We start from the raw sequence: 17330 nt of genomic DNA, 5'->3' as shown, positions 1-17330 counted from the left end.
TCATTGTTGTTTGGCGGGTCCGGGCTGGGGATTCGAGCCCACCACCTTAGGTGTACGTGGCTGGCGCCTTAGCCGGTTGAGCTATAGGCGCCGAGCCCCCCCATTTACTCTAAAGGTGCTGTGTTAGGTAATTGCCCCAGAAAAGCCCCTACTCCAGAAAGCCTCTATTCAAGCTTATGATCTGCGCCTAATAGCTCTTCCTGCCAGAGCAGTAACTCCTTATTGGCTATTCTACCATCCTGTCGTCATTCTGAGATGTCCCTAACTGAACCCATAGAACGGTGTGCTCTTCTTTTCTCTCCTCTCCTCCCTCCGCCTTGGTGCTTCTCTGCAGCATCCCTCCCTGGCCAATAAAGGTCTTTTGTACAAGGTTTGGTGGTCTGTGAAATCTCTGCTGGTTGAGTGCCACCCTTTCATCTGTGTCAGAAGCGGGATCTAATTAGGGAACGCTCCCAAGGGTAGCTTCCACCCCTTCCACGGGGTTTTAGCTCCTGGGGGCTCCCTATCTTCTTCTCGCACTCCCGGCGCTCCCATCGCATCAGCTTATGGCCATCCACCAAGGCACTCTAAACAGCACCCAACACCAGCTTCATCCAGACTTCGTGAGTACCCCTATGAGAGCAAGTTTTCCCTAATCATGGGCTGGGTTGCTTACATTCCTGGAGATTCACCCATCTCTTGAGGCTTGAGTTCCCTATTCCCCTTGACTTTGCATGGCTTAGCCCAGAGCTTCCATGCCTTGCACAAAAATTCCTGGTGCCAGGTCTCAAGTTCTCCTGTCGGGCCCAAGGGTCTGCCCTGGGTACAGTGATGACTGTCCTAGACCATGTTCTCATTCTCACGGCCAGCAACAAAGCAGCAGAGACGTCTGCCCTTTGTCCTGGTCCTTGTGTGATTCTGCTCATGCTTTATACCTCTGACAAATCGCCATGGGTGCAGGCCATTCTGTCCCTAACCTACTCCCCCATTGGGGTGCTTATTACACCACCTGGTAGAATTAGGATTAGACTTAAAACTAAAAAAATTAATTAAACTCTCTACTCAGGTTTGGCCACTTTACAAGCTAGATAACCAGAGTATCTGGTCAACCCATGGTTCATTTGATTTTTCTTTAATTCAAGATTTATATAACTATTGTGAGCACCTTGGCAAATGGAGCCAGGTCCCCTATGTTCAGGGCTTCTCATATCTTAGAACCAAGCCTAATTTATGTTTGAGTGATTCAGAAATTCTTATAACAAAGGACTCTTTACTTTCTGTCTCCCTGAACAAAACCTATTCCACCCAGCCAATAAACCTCCACCACATAGGGCAAGCAACCACCAGTCCTAGAAGCCAAGTAGTTCCTGTTCTGGCCCCATCATATTTGGCTCCTCCCTCAACCACACAGTTGCCTCCACCCTCTGTCCCTCCTACTTCCCCATCAACCAATCTGAGCTCATCTCCTAATTCTTCCCCTCCAACCAGCCCTCAGAGTTCTTCCAGGTCCTCCCTCAGTCCACTGTTGGCTGCTCCAAGAAACACTTCTGGACCTCTTTACCCCTCTCTTCCTCTAGCTCCTCCATATGATGGTCCTACAATGCCACTGTGTAGCAATGTAGACAAACTACAAACTAATTCTACCGCATTCACTACTCACCCCTCCCTTCCCTCCAGTCCTGGCCTCAATCCTGCTCCTATTGGTCCCCAGAGTTAGAGGGACCTTCAGCTCCCTCTCACTTCCTGGCCCCGCTCCACGAGGTAGCTGGAGTAGATGGGGTAGTGTCTGTTTATTTTCCTCTCCCTGTGACTGAACTCACACACCTTAAAGTTAGACTAGGTTCCTTTACTTCTAACCCTTCTCATTTTATTCAAGAATTTCAATTTATTACTATGTCCTATCAACTTACCTGGCATGATGTTTTTGTTATTCTAGCTAATACTCTGACCCCCCACAAGTGCAAACCAGTGTGGGAGTGGGCGAAAGAGGCAGCAGATCAGTTTCTTTTCTTTTTTTGAGACGGAGCCTAAAGCTGTCCCCCTGGGTAGAGTGCCATGGCATCACAGCTCACAGCAACCTCCAACTCCTGGGCTCAAGCGAGTCTCCTGCCTCCGCCTCCCAAGTAGCTGGGACTACAGGCGCCTGCCACAACGCCTGGCCATTTTTTGGTTGCAGCCGTCATTGTTGTTTGGCGGGCCTGGGCTGGGGATTCCAACCCGCCACCTTAGGTGTATGTGGCTGGTGCCTTAGCCGCTTGAGCCACAGGCGCCGAGCCAGCAGATCAGTTTATATGTCAAACAATGAGCATCCTACAGGTGACACTGCAGTCCCTACCTCCCAGACAGATTGGAATTACAATGATAATACTGGGAGAAAAAGTAGAGACAGTTTTATTACTTGCATTCTTTGTGGACTTAGCGCTTCCTCCAAAAAGGCTATCAATTATGATAGATTATGGGAAGTCATACAAGTTAAGTCTGAGAATCCTTCAGCTTTCCTCCAATGCCTTACGGAGGCTTTTGTTAAGTACACTAACTTAGATCCTAAAACAATAGATGGGAAAAACGTTCTCATGACTTATTTCTTTAACCAAAGTTACCCCAACATTAAACTTATGCTAAAGTGCTTGGAGCACGGAACTCTGACACCCCAGGCTGAGATCTTAGACACAGCCTTTAAGGTTTACATGGGGTGAGATGATGTTTTCTGAAGGGAAAATAAAAAATCTCAAACCCAAGATTATCAAATGCTAGCTCAAAACATTACAAACAGTATCACTGAGGCCATCATTCCTACCCTGCCTAAGTCATCAGGGACCAAAGGCCACTTCATGACTCAACCACCTGGACCATGATACAAATATGGTGAAGAAGATCACTGGGTACGATGTTGTCCCAATCCCAGATCCCCGCCAGGGGCATGCCCTTTCTGCAAAAGAAAGGGTCGTTGGAAGGCTGACTGCACCTTGACCCAGGGAGGACATGAGGTCAGCCAACCTGCGGCACCTACAGCAGACTTGTTGGGGCTCGCCTCTTCTGAAGACTGACGGGACCCTGGCTTCTCTCACCTGACAAAGATCACCTCTGTGGAGCCAAGGGTAACCCTGATGGTGGCGGGTAGGATGATCACCTTCCTATTAGACACAGGAGCTAGCTTCTCAGTTCTTAAAGAGTTCGACAGCGGTCCTACCTCCCTGTCACCCACCTCTATTATTGGGGTAGAGGGTTTTTCCCACCGTCCACGTCAAACTCCTTTTTACACTGCATGACTGGCACTTTCTCATTTATACATTCCTTTTTGGTGTTGTCTTCCTGTCCAGTGCCTCTTCTGGGACGTGACATACTTTCCAAATTAGGTACTGCCCTCACTTTTGATTTTAAATTGATAGATGTTGACCCATCTCCTTCTGCCTCACTCTGCCTCGTCCTTTCCCAAGCCATCAAAGACCCGTTGCCCTGGCCCATTCCACCAGAGCAAGTAAATCCTAAGGTTTGGGATACTAAAACCCCCTCAATTGTTTCCTGCTCTTCAGTTCCTGTTAAGCTAAAAGACTCCCTTTCCTTTTCAATGACAATATCCACTTCCCCAATCTAGTCTCCTAGGACTTCAACCTATTATATAAGATCTCCTAGAAAAAGGGTTTTTATGACCCACCTACTCACCATATAATACTCCCATACTAGCAATTAAAAAACCTAATGGCACCTATCGCTTAGTACAAGATCTGAGACTCATCAACTTTGCGATCATTCCTATACACCCAGTAGTCCCTAATCCATACACCCTTCTGTCAACCATCCCACCTCAAACCACTTATTTCTCCATACTAAACCTCAAAGATGCATTCTTCTCCTACACCCTGATTGCCAGGACCTATTTGCCTTCACATGGACTAATCCTACTTCTCAAACTTCTTCCCATCTTACTTGGACGATACTCCCCTAGGGATTTCGTGACAGCCCCCACTTATATGGCCAGACATTATCACAAGACTGCCAGTCCTATGATCCCTCTCCTTCAAATTTAATTCAATGTGGATGACCTCCTGCTCTGTAGTCCCACCTTACATGACTCTAAGCGAAACACCTGTTCCCTCCTTTATTTCCTTGTAGATAGGAGATTTTGGGTCTCTCCCTCAAAGGTTCAGTTGTTTCAACAGAAAGTCACTTATCCCCAGGCTTCAAAACTATTACCAGAGACAGAAAAAGCCTTCTTTGTGACTTTCATCTACCCACCACAAAACAAGAACTCCTCTCCTTTTTAGGATTAGCTGGATACCTCAGAGCATGGATTCCCAACTTTTCTCCCTTAGCTGCTCCTTTATGTAATGCTACTCGAGGTGACCCTCATGAGCCTCTCCTAACCTCCATTTCCACTTCTTTTAAATCTCTACAGCGTGCTTTATTAGAAGCTCCAGCCCTCCACCTTCCTGATCTCTCTCACCACTTCCTCCTATATGTCACAGAAAACCGTGGGTTTACTCTTGGCATTCTTGGACATCAGCTAGGTCCCACCTTCGCTCCAGCTGCCTATCTCTCAAAATAGTTAGATCACACTGTTCGAGGTTGGGCCCCTTGTCTCAAGGCATTGGCAGCTGCAATTACTCTAATACAAGAATCAGAGAAGCTCACTTTTGGTTCCCCTACCACTGTCCTGTCCCTTCATTCTCTATCTGATCTTTTGACATACAAAAATCTTCAAACCCTGCCAACATGCCACATTCTTAACCTTCAAGTCTCCTTCTTATCTGATCCTTCAGTATGTTTTAATACATGTCCCACACTAAATCCTGCATCCCTCTTGCCTACTCCCTCTGACTTGTCACCCACTCACAACTGCCATCAAACACTAGACACTCTTCTCCCTTGCCTCTCCAACATACAAGGACTCCTTCCTGATACTACTGATCTCTGATTTTCGGATGGCAGTTCCTTTATGTATGAGAGAACCCACAGAGCAGGCTGTGCAATTGTGTCTTCCAATGAGGTCATCGAGGCATGCTCTTTTCCCTGTTCTACCACTAACCAACAAGCAGAAATAATAGCACTAACCTGAGCCTTCACCCTAGCATGAGATTAAAGTCTCTCACTATCTGTACTGATTCTAAGTACGCATTTCACATACTATTATCCTATGCAGCTATATGGAAAGAGTGAGGCTTATGTAACATCAAAGGTAACCCTATTCTTAACTCTAACTTTATTATCAAACTACTAGAAGCTTCTAAATTGCCTAAGGCTATAGGCATTGTCCAATGCTATTCACATCACTCTGACCACTCACCTATTTCAAAGGGTAACAATTGAGCCCACTGACTGTGCAGCACAGGAGGCTGCTCTCCAACACCCATCTCCTAACACCTCCTCTCACCTCCTACTTGTTTCTGCTCCTATTGCTGCTAGAGTGAAAGAAACGGATCGACCTCCCATTCGTGACCTCCTCATCTATCTCCACAAGTTGTTGCACCCCAGCTCTCAAACTTTACTACAATTTCTCAAAGCTTTCTTTCCTCTCTCACAGATAGATTCAGAATTTCCACATCAACTTACATTGTCCCGTGAAGTCACCCAGCGCTCCAACCCACAAACAAAGTCTCACCTTCCACACTTTCCAACTCACCAGACTAGGGGACTTCTCCCTGAAATAGACCGGCAACTTGATTTCACACACATGCCTAAGATCAAACGTTATTAATACCTCTTAGTATTAGTAGATACCTTCTCAGGTTGGATTGAAGCCTTTCCTACTACAAACAAGAGGGCTACCACTGTTGCCTCTATCATACTCAAAGACATTATTCCCTGCTTTGGAATCCCCTGTTCTTCACAGTCTGACAATGGAACTGAATTCACCTCCACCATTTCTCAAACCTTAACCAAAGCCTTGGTTAACCAAAGCCTTCCATATTCCTTTCCATCCTCAATCTTCAGGGAAAGTTGAAAGGTCTAACAGACCCCTAAAATCTACCTTAACCAAACTCTGACTTGAACTTCACTTAGACTGGGTCATTCTTCTACCTCTGGCACTTCTACGCTTACATTCCCTTCCAAAAAAACCCTCCAACCTCTCTCCTTTTGAGTCGATGTTTGGTAGATCCATTCTTCCCCGAGGACTTATGCCGTAAGACAGCCCATTATCTCCCTCAATCTTGTCCTCTCTTCTTCAATACGTCCGGTCCCTTTTGTGGAAGGAAACAGACACACTTCTTCCAATCCCAACACCTTCGTTGCCCACCTCCTTTCACCCAGGAGATCAAGTTCTAGTAGCTCCTCCTAGTCATCCCAAAAGACCAATTGACCCAAAATGGCAAGGACCTCATAAAGTAATTTTATCAACACCCACTGCAGTAAAATTAGCCTCATTTCTTGGGTGGTTTCATGTATCTCGCGTTAAGCCTTTTCTTGATCCGACTATTACTATAGGTTAACAGATGACACCTGGGAATCTTCCCTCATACTCGGCTCAAGAAACAGGCCCCCTGAAGCTTAAGCTCACTGGAGTTCCAGAGGCCCAAGAGATGGAAATTCATCCTCTGCCTGAGGTCCCAACGCTCTAAGAGGTATGTCTCATAAATTTCAATCATTACCTCCCTTGTTGCTCTTCATATGACGGCATCTTCATAGTAATAATAATTGAACTCCTAATATTACTCTTTAAAATTAATCTAATTGCAGTTACTCCACTAGAATTATCACAAAAACAAAAATGCTCTCTATCCCTTTACTCCATGTTCACAATGGATTTTCTTACCTTCCTAAAATGTCTCTCATAATTCTCCTATTCCTAATAACTTCTCCAAACACTTAAAACTCTCAATTATAAGACCCTCAGCTTCTCTCCCTCTCTGGCCGCTGGGAGGAAACATGGAAATTACACATCGACTCGTGGGCCGACACCTGGAAATCATATCAGGCCTCCATTGGCAAAACATTAACTACAAAATCAAATCACTGTAATATATTGTTTAATGTCACCTTATGTGAGTTATTTAAATATGATTCATTTATCTTAACCTCTTTGGGGAAACACTGTAATTTAAACTACAACCTCCAAATATATGCTTGTAGTGCTCAAAACCCTGACTCAAAATGTAAAAGAGGACGTGCCTCCTATTGGGGCTGTGAGTCCACAGCCCCCTGGAAAGTCACCGACACTGACATCCAACTATCACAACTACTTTTCCAGGCCCTTGGCCATACTTTTATGAACTCACCATAAGAGTGTTAAAACCAAATGACCCTGTTTGGCTTAAGGGACAAAAGTTAAGTTCCCTAAGTTCCCTTAAGAGAACTAAAGGGAACCCCCATATAAAAAATGGGGTTCAGAAAAATGCATATTCAGAATTTACTATCACAAAAGAAAAACCAAAGTTTATTCCCCCTCCTTTATCAAATATTGTCAAAAATCCTCAAAACTCATTCTCAAATTTTAAAACAGGAAATTGGCCAAAATCAAATCCAAAGTTTCAATCTCTCCACCCTTATACCCCAACTAAATCTTAATCTAACCTATGATTCCATCTTACAAACATACTCTCTTTTAAAACATCACCCTAAATATAAACTGGGCTGTTGGATTGGATTAAGTCTTCAAGGTCTCTTACACACTAAACTTCAGGCTGCCCCAGTCATAATTCCTAACATTTTGTCTTTCAACCTTTCACACCCTACATCTCTTAACAACCTGCACACACGAAACTAAACCTTTTGTGCCTTCACTCAATCAAGTCATCCAGTCAGGGCGGCACCTGTGGCTCAAAAGAATAGGGCGCTGGCCCCATATGCCAGAGGTAGCAGGTTCAAACCCAGCCCTGGCCAAAAACTGGGAAAAAAAAAAAAATCATCCAGTCACCTTTACCGGCATCACTCCCTTATCGGGTCTAAACCCATCAAAGTGCTCTAATATAATCACTTTCCCTTCCAAGCCAAAAAAGAAATTACACAGAAAGTATCTTCCTTCCTTCCAGTTTCTCTGCAGGAAAAAATCATACCGAATTCCCCCTGTCCACATTCAAAGTCTCTGTTCTATAGTTATGTTGCTACCTGATTTTAAAATTATTGCAGGAGATGAACCTCTTCCAGTGCCTCCTCTTTCTCTCTATCCAACAACCTGTATATAAAACGGGCCACCCAAGTTGCCATACTTCCCTTACTGGCAGTGGTGGGAATCGCGGCTGGCACAGGCACAGGAGCAGCTGGCGTTTCCTACTCAATAACTGATTACAAAGAATTAGAGGTCAGCATGAAGAAGATATTCAACAGGTTAGTGACATGATTTTAGGACTCCAGTGACAAATTAATTCACTAGCTCAGGTGGTCCTACAAAACCGCAGGGGTTAGATCTTCTTTTGGCAGAAAAGGGGGGACTTTGTTTGGCACTCCAAGAGGAATGTTTTTTCTTTGTTAATGAGTCTGGAATCATCACTAACAAAGTTTGATCACTCCAAGAAAGCCTCAAACTCCGAAAGAAACAACATGAATCAGAGACATCCAACTTCTCCTCTTGGTTCACTCAAAACCCACTCTGGGTTGCACTTCTGCCTTTCCTCACACCTGTACTTGTCATCCTTGGGCTGGTGGCTGTGGCTCCATGCATAACTTGTTTTATTCAAACTCAACTCTCAAAGTTGTCTCAACAGGTAACTACTCAGCTGGTGCTTCAAACCTACACCCCAGATACAGCTCCCAACCTTTAAGAAAAAGAAACTGTTCTTTGTGAACGGGCTACACTCTACTCCAAGCCACAAGACCTTCCTGAACACCAGTTCTAAACAGCCACTGCTAAAAGGGCAGTCTGAAAGCAAAAAACCCCTTACATCCTCCCAGCGAAAATTCATAATTGTCCTCAAGTTGGCCAATTGAAACCACGTGCCCCTCCCAGCAGGAATAAGCTACAGAAGAAAGAACTCAATGTCCCCATCCCGAGGCCAACCCCTATTTCTAACATATCAAGAAGAGAGGAATGTTAGGTAATTGCCCCAGAAAAGTCCCTTCTCCAGAAAGCCGTTATTCAATCTTATGACCTGCTCCTAATGGCTCTTCCCGCCAGAGCAGTAACTCCTTATTGGCTATTCTACCATCCCATTGTCATTCTGAGACTTCCCTAACTGAACCCATAGAAGGGTGTGCTCTTCTTTTGATCTCTTCTCTCCTCCCTCCACCTTGGTTGGTGCTGCTCTGCGGCATACCTCCCGGACCAATAAAGACATTTTGTACAAGGTTTGGTGGTCTGTGAAATCTCTGCTGGTCGAGTGCCGTCCTTTGATGCTGCCAACTGGAACTGGCAGCCTCACAGACAACTGAAACAGTTTGTGTTCCTGCAATGACTTGTGTCTTCACTTGGCTATAAAACTGAGATGTAATATGAAAAAAATGTTAAGAATTTATTTCTGCAGCCACTCTGAGTAAGCTATAGTCCTGAGCAAACATTCTCCCAAAGGCCAGCTTTGTATGATAAGGGAGAAAATATAAAGTAAGTAACTCCCCCCCAACGTCAAAACCTAAATACCCAACAATCCCAAAGTGAAGTCAAAGCTCTGAATGGGTGACAACTGCTGGCATGGCTTGGTTCCAGGCTGCCTGCAATTGCCGCTGGAGAGACATGGCCTTTTTGGGTTTGGAGGTTCATGCCTGTAATCCTAGCACTTTGGAAAGCTGAGGCAGGTGGATTGCTTGAGCTCAGAAGTTTAAGACCAGCCTGAGCAAGACTAAGACCCTGACTCTACTAAAAATAGAAAAAATAGCTGGGTGTTGTGCCCATAGTTCCAGCTACTTGGCAGGTTGAGGCAAAAGAACTGCTTGAGCTCAAAAGTTTAAGGTTGCTATGAACTATGACACCACGGCATTCTACCCATGGTGACAAACTGTCTTCAAAAACAAAAGAAACAAAAAAATAATCAAAAAAACTTCTAAATCTGCTTCCTGCTAGAAAGGAAATTACTAGGGCCCATAGCAGCAAATGCAACATGCTCAAGATGTGCCAACAAAATGAATGAAATCAGCAGGGAAAACATGTTGAAAGTATATGTGGAAACAGTGCCCTCCTCAAAGGCCTCAGGTGGGGCTTCCGTGCATCTGCCACTGATACTGCCATTTCTTTGGGGGACTCTGAACAATGCAGGAAAACCAGCTGCAGAAAGTCTATGTAGTAGGACATTTCTTTTCTTTCTTTTTTTTTTTTTTGTCCTTTTTAACTAAACGATTTTAATTACTTTACCAGACCAGATAATAACATGGCACAATTAACGGTGTCTAGCCATCTGACATCAAGACAGCAGGATCTGAGAACCTAAAACCTGCAGCCTGAGCTCAGGTGGCCTTGCCCTGAACTCCTGCTTGGCACCCTCAGATCAGAGGCTTTACCACGGAGTTCTGGTCTCCTCAGAAGTAAAGAGATGATGAAGTTACTACCTCTATCTCCAGTGACTGTGAGGAGGATGGATGATGGTACATGGCACAATGCTAGTAACTATTAACTATTTTAATGGTATGACTAGACTAGCTGACTGCAGAAGATGGAGATTGGCTAGCAATGAACACAGTACTGGTTCTCAAAATACTCTCAAAAAGCTCAGGGATGGAAGAGCAACTCAAAATCAAGGGCTGCCTTCCAAGGTGATGCTTACAAGATCAGTGTCCTTAGAACAAAAAGGTCCCTGTCAATTTGTTTATATACCACTTACTATACCCTGAACAGCACAAAGCAATATTGTTAATAGCCCAAATTATAAAGTACCCAAGTTTCCACCAGAAATGAAGAATGAAGACATCAACTGTGGCGTGTGTATATGCACAAATGGAACAGTAACAGTGTGTCACACAGTGTGACAAGGAAGCACAGCTGCATGAACACCAGGAGTGCTCTCAGGAGCAGATGCGTAACATGTAACTGCAAAGGAACACACTGACAGGTACCATCTATACAAAGTTCACAACAGCAGAACCCATCTGTGGTCAGGACGGTGGCCCCTGGAGTGGTGAGTAATGACTGGAGGGGACATGTGGCAGATTACTGGGGCACTGGTACTGTTATTTTCTTGTTTTGGATTCTAGTTATATTCTATGTCCAATTTGAGAAAATTCACTTAGCCGTTCCCTTCCTGGAATACTTGTTATACCTCAATGAAAAGTTTAAAAATACACAAAAATCATGGCACAAACTTTAAATTGATAATTTTGCTTTTTGTTCCAATTTGTTTCTTTGTATTTAAGAAATTCAGCATTAACCTAAAACATTTCTCTAATCTGAGATAAAACCGGTGTTCCTTTTTTCTTTTTGAGACAGATTCTTACTATGTGACTCTCAGTAGAGTGCTGTTGCATCACAGTGCACAGCAACCTCAAACTCTTGGGCTCAAGTGATTATCTTGCCTCAGCCTTCCAAGAAGCTGCAATTACAGGCGCCTTCCACAACACCTGGCTATTTTTCTGTTGCAGTTGTCATTATTGTTTAGCTGGCCTGGGCCAGCCTCGGCTCATGTGCCAGTGACCTAACCACTGTGCTACGGGTGCCAAGCCTGATGTTCCTTTTTAAAAGAGTACAAATACCTTAGTCAAGGAGAGTGTTGCGGAGACATCTATTTTTGAACATAAGCTCCGCTATGGCAAATGCTAATGCTGTTCATTATGCTTTCCCTGGCAGAGTACCTAACAAAGAATTAACTGAATTAACCAGAGACTAAAAAAAACATTCAGCATATTTTTTTATTTTTATTTTTTTGTGACTCTCACTTTGTTGCTCTTGGTAGAGTGCCCTGGTGTCATAGCTCACAGCAGCCTCCAACTCCTGGGCTTAGGTGATTCTCTTGCCTCAGCCTCCCAAGTAGCTGGGACTACAGGTGCCTGCCACAATGCGCAACCACTGTGCTACGGGCACCGAGCCCATTCAGTGTATTCTTAGAACCTGCCAGTCATAAAGCATACAATATGCTAGAGTACTTATAAGAAATTTCCACTGTTGATCACCTTAAAGTATTCCTACTGAGGCATTTTTTACACTTGATAATATGCAACATTCTACCTCTTAATGATTTTACACCTACGAATAAGGAAACAGGATGTAAGGACGACAGGGTTCCATACGTCACAGAGAGCACCCAATGAAAGTGTCACCAAAGTGATTTCGCTATGACACTGCCTGCTAAGCTTCCTGCTGACAGTCATCTGTCTCAACTAGTATAGTCGGCAACAAATATGGAGTCTAGTTAAAGAAGAGTAGAATCCCATAGTCATTTAAGTCTACGTGCAGAATTTCTTTTTAAGGTAGAGAGGAGAATGAGATCTGGGAAACAGTTCTAACCACCATGGCTTGGGAAATGGCCATCCAAACTTCATCATTTCTTTGCTTAAATTCTTAAAATAATAAAATTTTAAAAAACTTTAAAAAAAAGTTCAGTTATTTAATTGCTGTGATGTATTGTGACATGTAAATTTTTAAGCGAGTTATATAAAGTTACGTTGGCCTATTGGGTAGTCATGTTATAAATGTTAAAACGCAAACTGAAGCTCCATTTCTGACTAAAACAGAATATAGAATAAACGAATGCCCTACAAGAAGATGCTCCAAAAGTATAGTACAGGGACATTCCAAAAGCAGTTATATGTAGGTGTAAAAACATATCTTGGATCATTGGGGAGCTAATTTACCTCAAGGAAGTGCTCCTTAGATCAATGTTAAGACTAGCTCATATGCTCTAAGTGACAAACTCAGCACCTAGCTGACCCCTCCTGTACTTAGGCTCCTGGCCTGGAGGTGTGGGCAACACCGAGGTGAGTATGACCATCCCTGTCCTCAAGGAGCTTCAGTCTAGTAGGGGATAAGACATACTAGACTGTGAGCTCCTCGAGGGCAGGAAAAGTGTTTTAGTCATCCTTGCCCCAGTGACTAGCACCAGTCACAGCTACTGCAGGTGCTCAACAGTTTGTCACACTGAACTGAATATGGGCTGCAGCAGCACAAGGTAAGCCTGACAGGAGCAAAGAGCTGTGAAGATTCAGAGGACAGACGCTAGGCAGCTGTGAAGGTATGGAAGAGCCAGTGTGTGACAGAAGCCAAGAGAAAAGGGTAGGATCCTCCATCTCTTCTCTTCTCCTGGAGAAGCAGGACTCCTACGCCAAGATGGGGGTTAGTCTGGCCAAAGTGTGGGGAAGGGATGGGAGGATATTCTCAGTCTATAATGGAAGGAGACCTAAACACTACCCTGGAAGCCTTTACCCAGACATAAGAGGTGCCAGGAACCCACTGAAAGTTGCTTTGTACAAGGAAGTTATTTTTCCATAGTGACGTTTCAGGAAGATTGACTAAGCCAATTATGCCAGACAGATGGGAGGGGAGCCTGGTGGAGAAGGGCAAGGAGTGAAGCATGACTCCCACAAGGTGATGAGGACAAGCAGCGTTCTGACCTGCAGGGGAGGGAGGGGAACTGGCTTAGGAGAAGATGAGAGTTTGTTTTTTCGGTAAACATGATGCGCTGCCAGCAATTTAAAGTGTAAGTTTAGGACTTGTGAGAAAAGGGTAGGACAAGGCTGAAGACAGTGGTGAGAAACAAGGCCACTGAACAGGTCATAGGTCAGACAACCCAGAAAAGCTACTGAGAGAACAGGAGGAGAAGACAACAGGCTGAGAACAGAAATGTGGTTAATGCTCCTCGCAAGGCAGAGAAACAGCCAGTCAATGAGGTGGAGGAGATGTTGGGGAGGCAGCGTCACAGAGCTGGCATCAGAAAGGGGAACCATTTTAAGGACAGCATCTGTCAAATTCTGAGGGAAGATCAAATAGGAAAAAATCTGTGTGTAAAATGTGAAATAAAGCATGTTCAAAACCAGCTGTGGTAGTTAAAGAATATGTAATTAAATTACATGAGAATTAAGAAACTGTAGATTTTCAGCTTGAAGAAAGAGACAGGAAGCAGTCTAGAGACACCTGAAGGCCTGCTGTATGAAAGGCCGAGCAGATTGTTCTGCAGGGTCCTAAACGTGGAACCAGGCAGCGTTACTGGGACCAAAAAGTGTGGCTGGCTTTTCCGAGTGTGATGCTCACTGTGCTGTAATGACCGCTGAGGCCTGTGTCGGCCACCAGCCTTCAAACTCTCTGGAGGCAGAGGGTGGGCTGTTGGGTTTTGCTCACTGTTGAGCCCACAGAACCTCACCTAGAATGAAGGTGCAAGCAAGCGTTCACAGAGCACGTGAACCTTCGCTTCCTTGCAGTACTCTCCTTGGAAGGAGTGTGGTCTAGCAGGCGGTGCTGCCTAAGGAAATAGTGAGAAGGTTGGGCTAGAGGGGCTTTCAGAGGGTTTTGGACCCTGATACTTGGTGATTTTTATGAAAAACACTAAAATACATCAAGTGAAAAAAAACCCATGTAAAATCAAGGAAGCCCCTAAGTGTGGAAACGGGTGATATAGTACACACTGAACCACAATGCTGTTTGTGTGATTAAGCTGCTTATGCCTACGTACTATTTTGTAATGTCTTGTTTATTAAAATACAAAGTCTTACTCTGAGTTCTCATTCAATTCAATTCAACAAATGTTCATTGAGCACTTACATGGTGCCAGGTCCTGAATATGGCATGGGGGCTACAGAAATGGGTGAGAATAGCAAGAGCTCTGCATCTGGCCAGAGACAGAGATTTAGTGTCCTGAATCACTCGGAGAAGTATGTGCAGTCTGCCCTGTCACCCGGAAAGGGTCTTGTTTGTCTGCAACTCTGGCCAGACAAACAAGACCCCTTCTGGGTGACAGGGCAGACTGCACATACTTCTCCGAGTGATTCAGGACACTAACCAGTCCTGTGTGCTCTCTTCAGAAGAGGTTTGGGGCCTGACAGTGCCTGGCAAAAGGCAGAAGCCACACAATCAATGTTTTAAATGTAGTAACAGAAGTATTCAACAGGTGCCAAAAGAGTGGCTATCTCTAAGTGGGGTGGGCTCATTAGGAAGGTTTCTGAAGGAGTCAGCATCTAAGCTGGATTCTGAAAACTGAATAGGAGTTTATTAGGTGGCAAATCTAGGGAAAGGCATTTTAGGGAAAGGAAATGGCACAGTGACCCCAGTTAGAAGAACTGAAGTGCCAGGGAGATGAAAGGGCTCTGTGAGATGAGACTAGGGAGGTAAGCAGAGACTACATTATTATGGGAATTGGAAGCCATGCTAAGTTAGACACTAGGGGAGAAAGATTTGGTCATAATTGAAACTTTATTACTATATAATTTACTTAAGGCTCTAGTATGGCACAAAGAAATGCAAATCAACTTTAAAGTCAATAAAGAATAGTTCAGCTTTAGACACACTGATAAAATGACCTTAAAATGCTATTACTACAAGGAGGAGAAACAGCATAACCTGCCCACAAACCCCACCCTCTTCACCCCCACTCCTACCTGAGCTGAGCTTTAAGCTCAGTAAACCTGGGCCGCCTGCTGGGGTCGTAGGCCCAGCATTTCGTCATAAGGCTGTAGAGGGTAGGAGGACAGTTTGGAGGCATTGGTAATCTTTCCCCATTTTCAATTCGACCGATCACATCATTGTTCTTGACTCCTTGAAAAGGCTTCACACCATGCATCAGTATCTCCCACATACATACACCTGTGAAGTAGGAACGAAACAGGAGTGAACTCAGCACTGAAAGTGTAACTCCCAGGTCTCAGGAATGATGTTACAGCTTATAGCACAGTATGAGTTGTGAGATTTTGGGCAAGCCATCCAACTAAAACGCTATTATAAAATAACAATTTAGTGTGAATTAATAAAATGCTGAATTATAATCCATTTTTCTTAGGATTTATTTCTTTTTTGTTTTTGTAGTTTTTGGCCAGGGTTGGGTTTAAACCCACCACCTCTGGTATATGAGGCCAGCTCTCTACTCCTTTGAGCCGCAGGCACCACACCTTAGAGGTTTATTTCTCTGTAAATCCTACATTAGAAAGTGGTCCACCAGTGACAGTGATACTACAAGGCGTAAGGAGCCAGTTCAATAAGAGCTAAATGTGCCAGGTGAACTGGCTCACACTTGTAATCCTCTGGGCATTTGAGGAGGGCCAGTCAGAAGGATTAGGTGAGGTTAGGAGTTCGAGACCAGCCTGAGCAACACAGACTTCATTTTTACAAAAAAAGAGAAACATTAGCCAGGCATGGTAATGTACACTAAACTCCTAGCTACCTGGGAGGCTGAGGCAGGAGGATTTCTAGCCCAAGAGATCTGGATGCAGTAAGCTCTGATCACTGCACTCCAGCCTTGGTGACGGAGTAAAACGATGTCTCAATAGGAAAAAAACAAAACAAAACAGAAAACCAAAACAACACACACAAGAACAACAAAAACCTATTGTAAATGAATTTTAGTTTCCCCTCCTCTCATCACTCAACCTGTTCATAATTATCGCAGCTGACCAAAGGCCTACTAAAGGAAATCCTAAAATTTAAGTCTTAGGCGATCAGCAGATTCAGATTCCTTAAAACGACTCCCTTAACAAGGCTCTCCTGCCTTTGCTGGGGTGCATAATGGCCTTATTGTCTGGTATCTATGAATCAGTCACTGTTTCCAAAGGAAAGTAGGGGGACTACTCTGGGCTGCAGTGATCTTGTCCATGAACACCACAACATGACCTCAGAAAATTTACTTGCACTCAACCACTTTCTTAATCTGAATAATCCTTTAGAATTCACTTTTAAAATAAATAAAAAAACCCCAAACTGACAATGTGACCCCATAATGCAATGAGGAGGAGACAGAGAACGGGCTGGCAGCAGCTGCTCTGCAGACACGGGGCCCCTGCCATCTTCTGAGCGTGCCATGAACACGCATTGCCTATGACACATTCTCTGCATTTCATGCCACTTTCTTCCCTACAGACTCTCTTCTCTGTAGATAGGTTTGTAATGTAGTTCTCCGTCATGCTTTTTCTAAGATTCTACTGGGAAAATCACTGTCATTTCAAATCTACTCTCATAGAACGTACACTATAAAACTGATCCTGTAAGAGGAGGTTATTAAGAGTCGACAGTAAACAGAAGGAAAAGAAAGAATACTTGGTAAATATAAGGGTCCTTTTACTTACAAGAGAACTACATAAATTTAACAGAGCATCTCCTCTAAAACTGTACCTAATCTACCAGAGATAACACGCATATAAGACTGTTTACAGGGCTCGGTGCTTGTACTTTAGCAGTTAGGGCACCAGCCACATACACTGGAGCTGGCAGGTTAAAATCCAGCCCGTGCCTGCCAAACAATGACAACTACAACCAAAAAATAGCTGGGTGTTGTGGCAAGGCCTGGAGTCCCAGTTACTTGGGAGATTGAGGCAAGAGAATTGCTTAAGTCCAAGAGTTTGAGGTTGCTATGAGCTGTGAT

At 44.2% G+C, this 17330-nt stretch overlaps 1 protein-coding gene across 8 annotated transcripts in view; it reads right to left on the bottom strand.

The window, feature by feature from the left end:
- PTK2 (protein tyrosine kinase 2) overlaps positions 1–17330 on the bottom strand; it is a 325228-nt gene that overhangs the window by 69903 nt on the left and 237995 nt on the right. For all 8 annotated transcript variants that reach the window (XM_023514953.1, XM_023514950.1, XM_012807025.2 and 5 more), the window contains one exon: positions 15358–15562. In XM_023514953.1, coding sequence (XP_023370721.1) covers positions 15358–15562 — 205 coding nt within the window. The remainder of the gene's footprint in view (positions 1–15357; positions 15563–17330) is intronic.

Source organism: Otolemur garnettii, unplaced genomic scaffold (genome assembly GCF_000181295.1).
Source record: "Otolemur garnettii isolate 467f Iridium unplaced genomic scaffold, OtoGar3 scaffold00062, whole genome shotgun sequence".
Lineage (NCBI taxonomy): Eukaryota > Metazoa > Chordata > Mammalia > Primates > Galagidae > Otolemur > Otolemur garnettii.
This window is presented reverse-complemented; position numbering and strand designations above follow the sequence as displayed.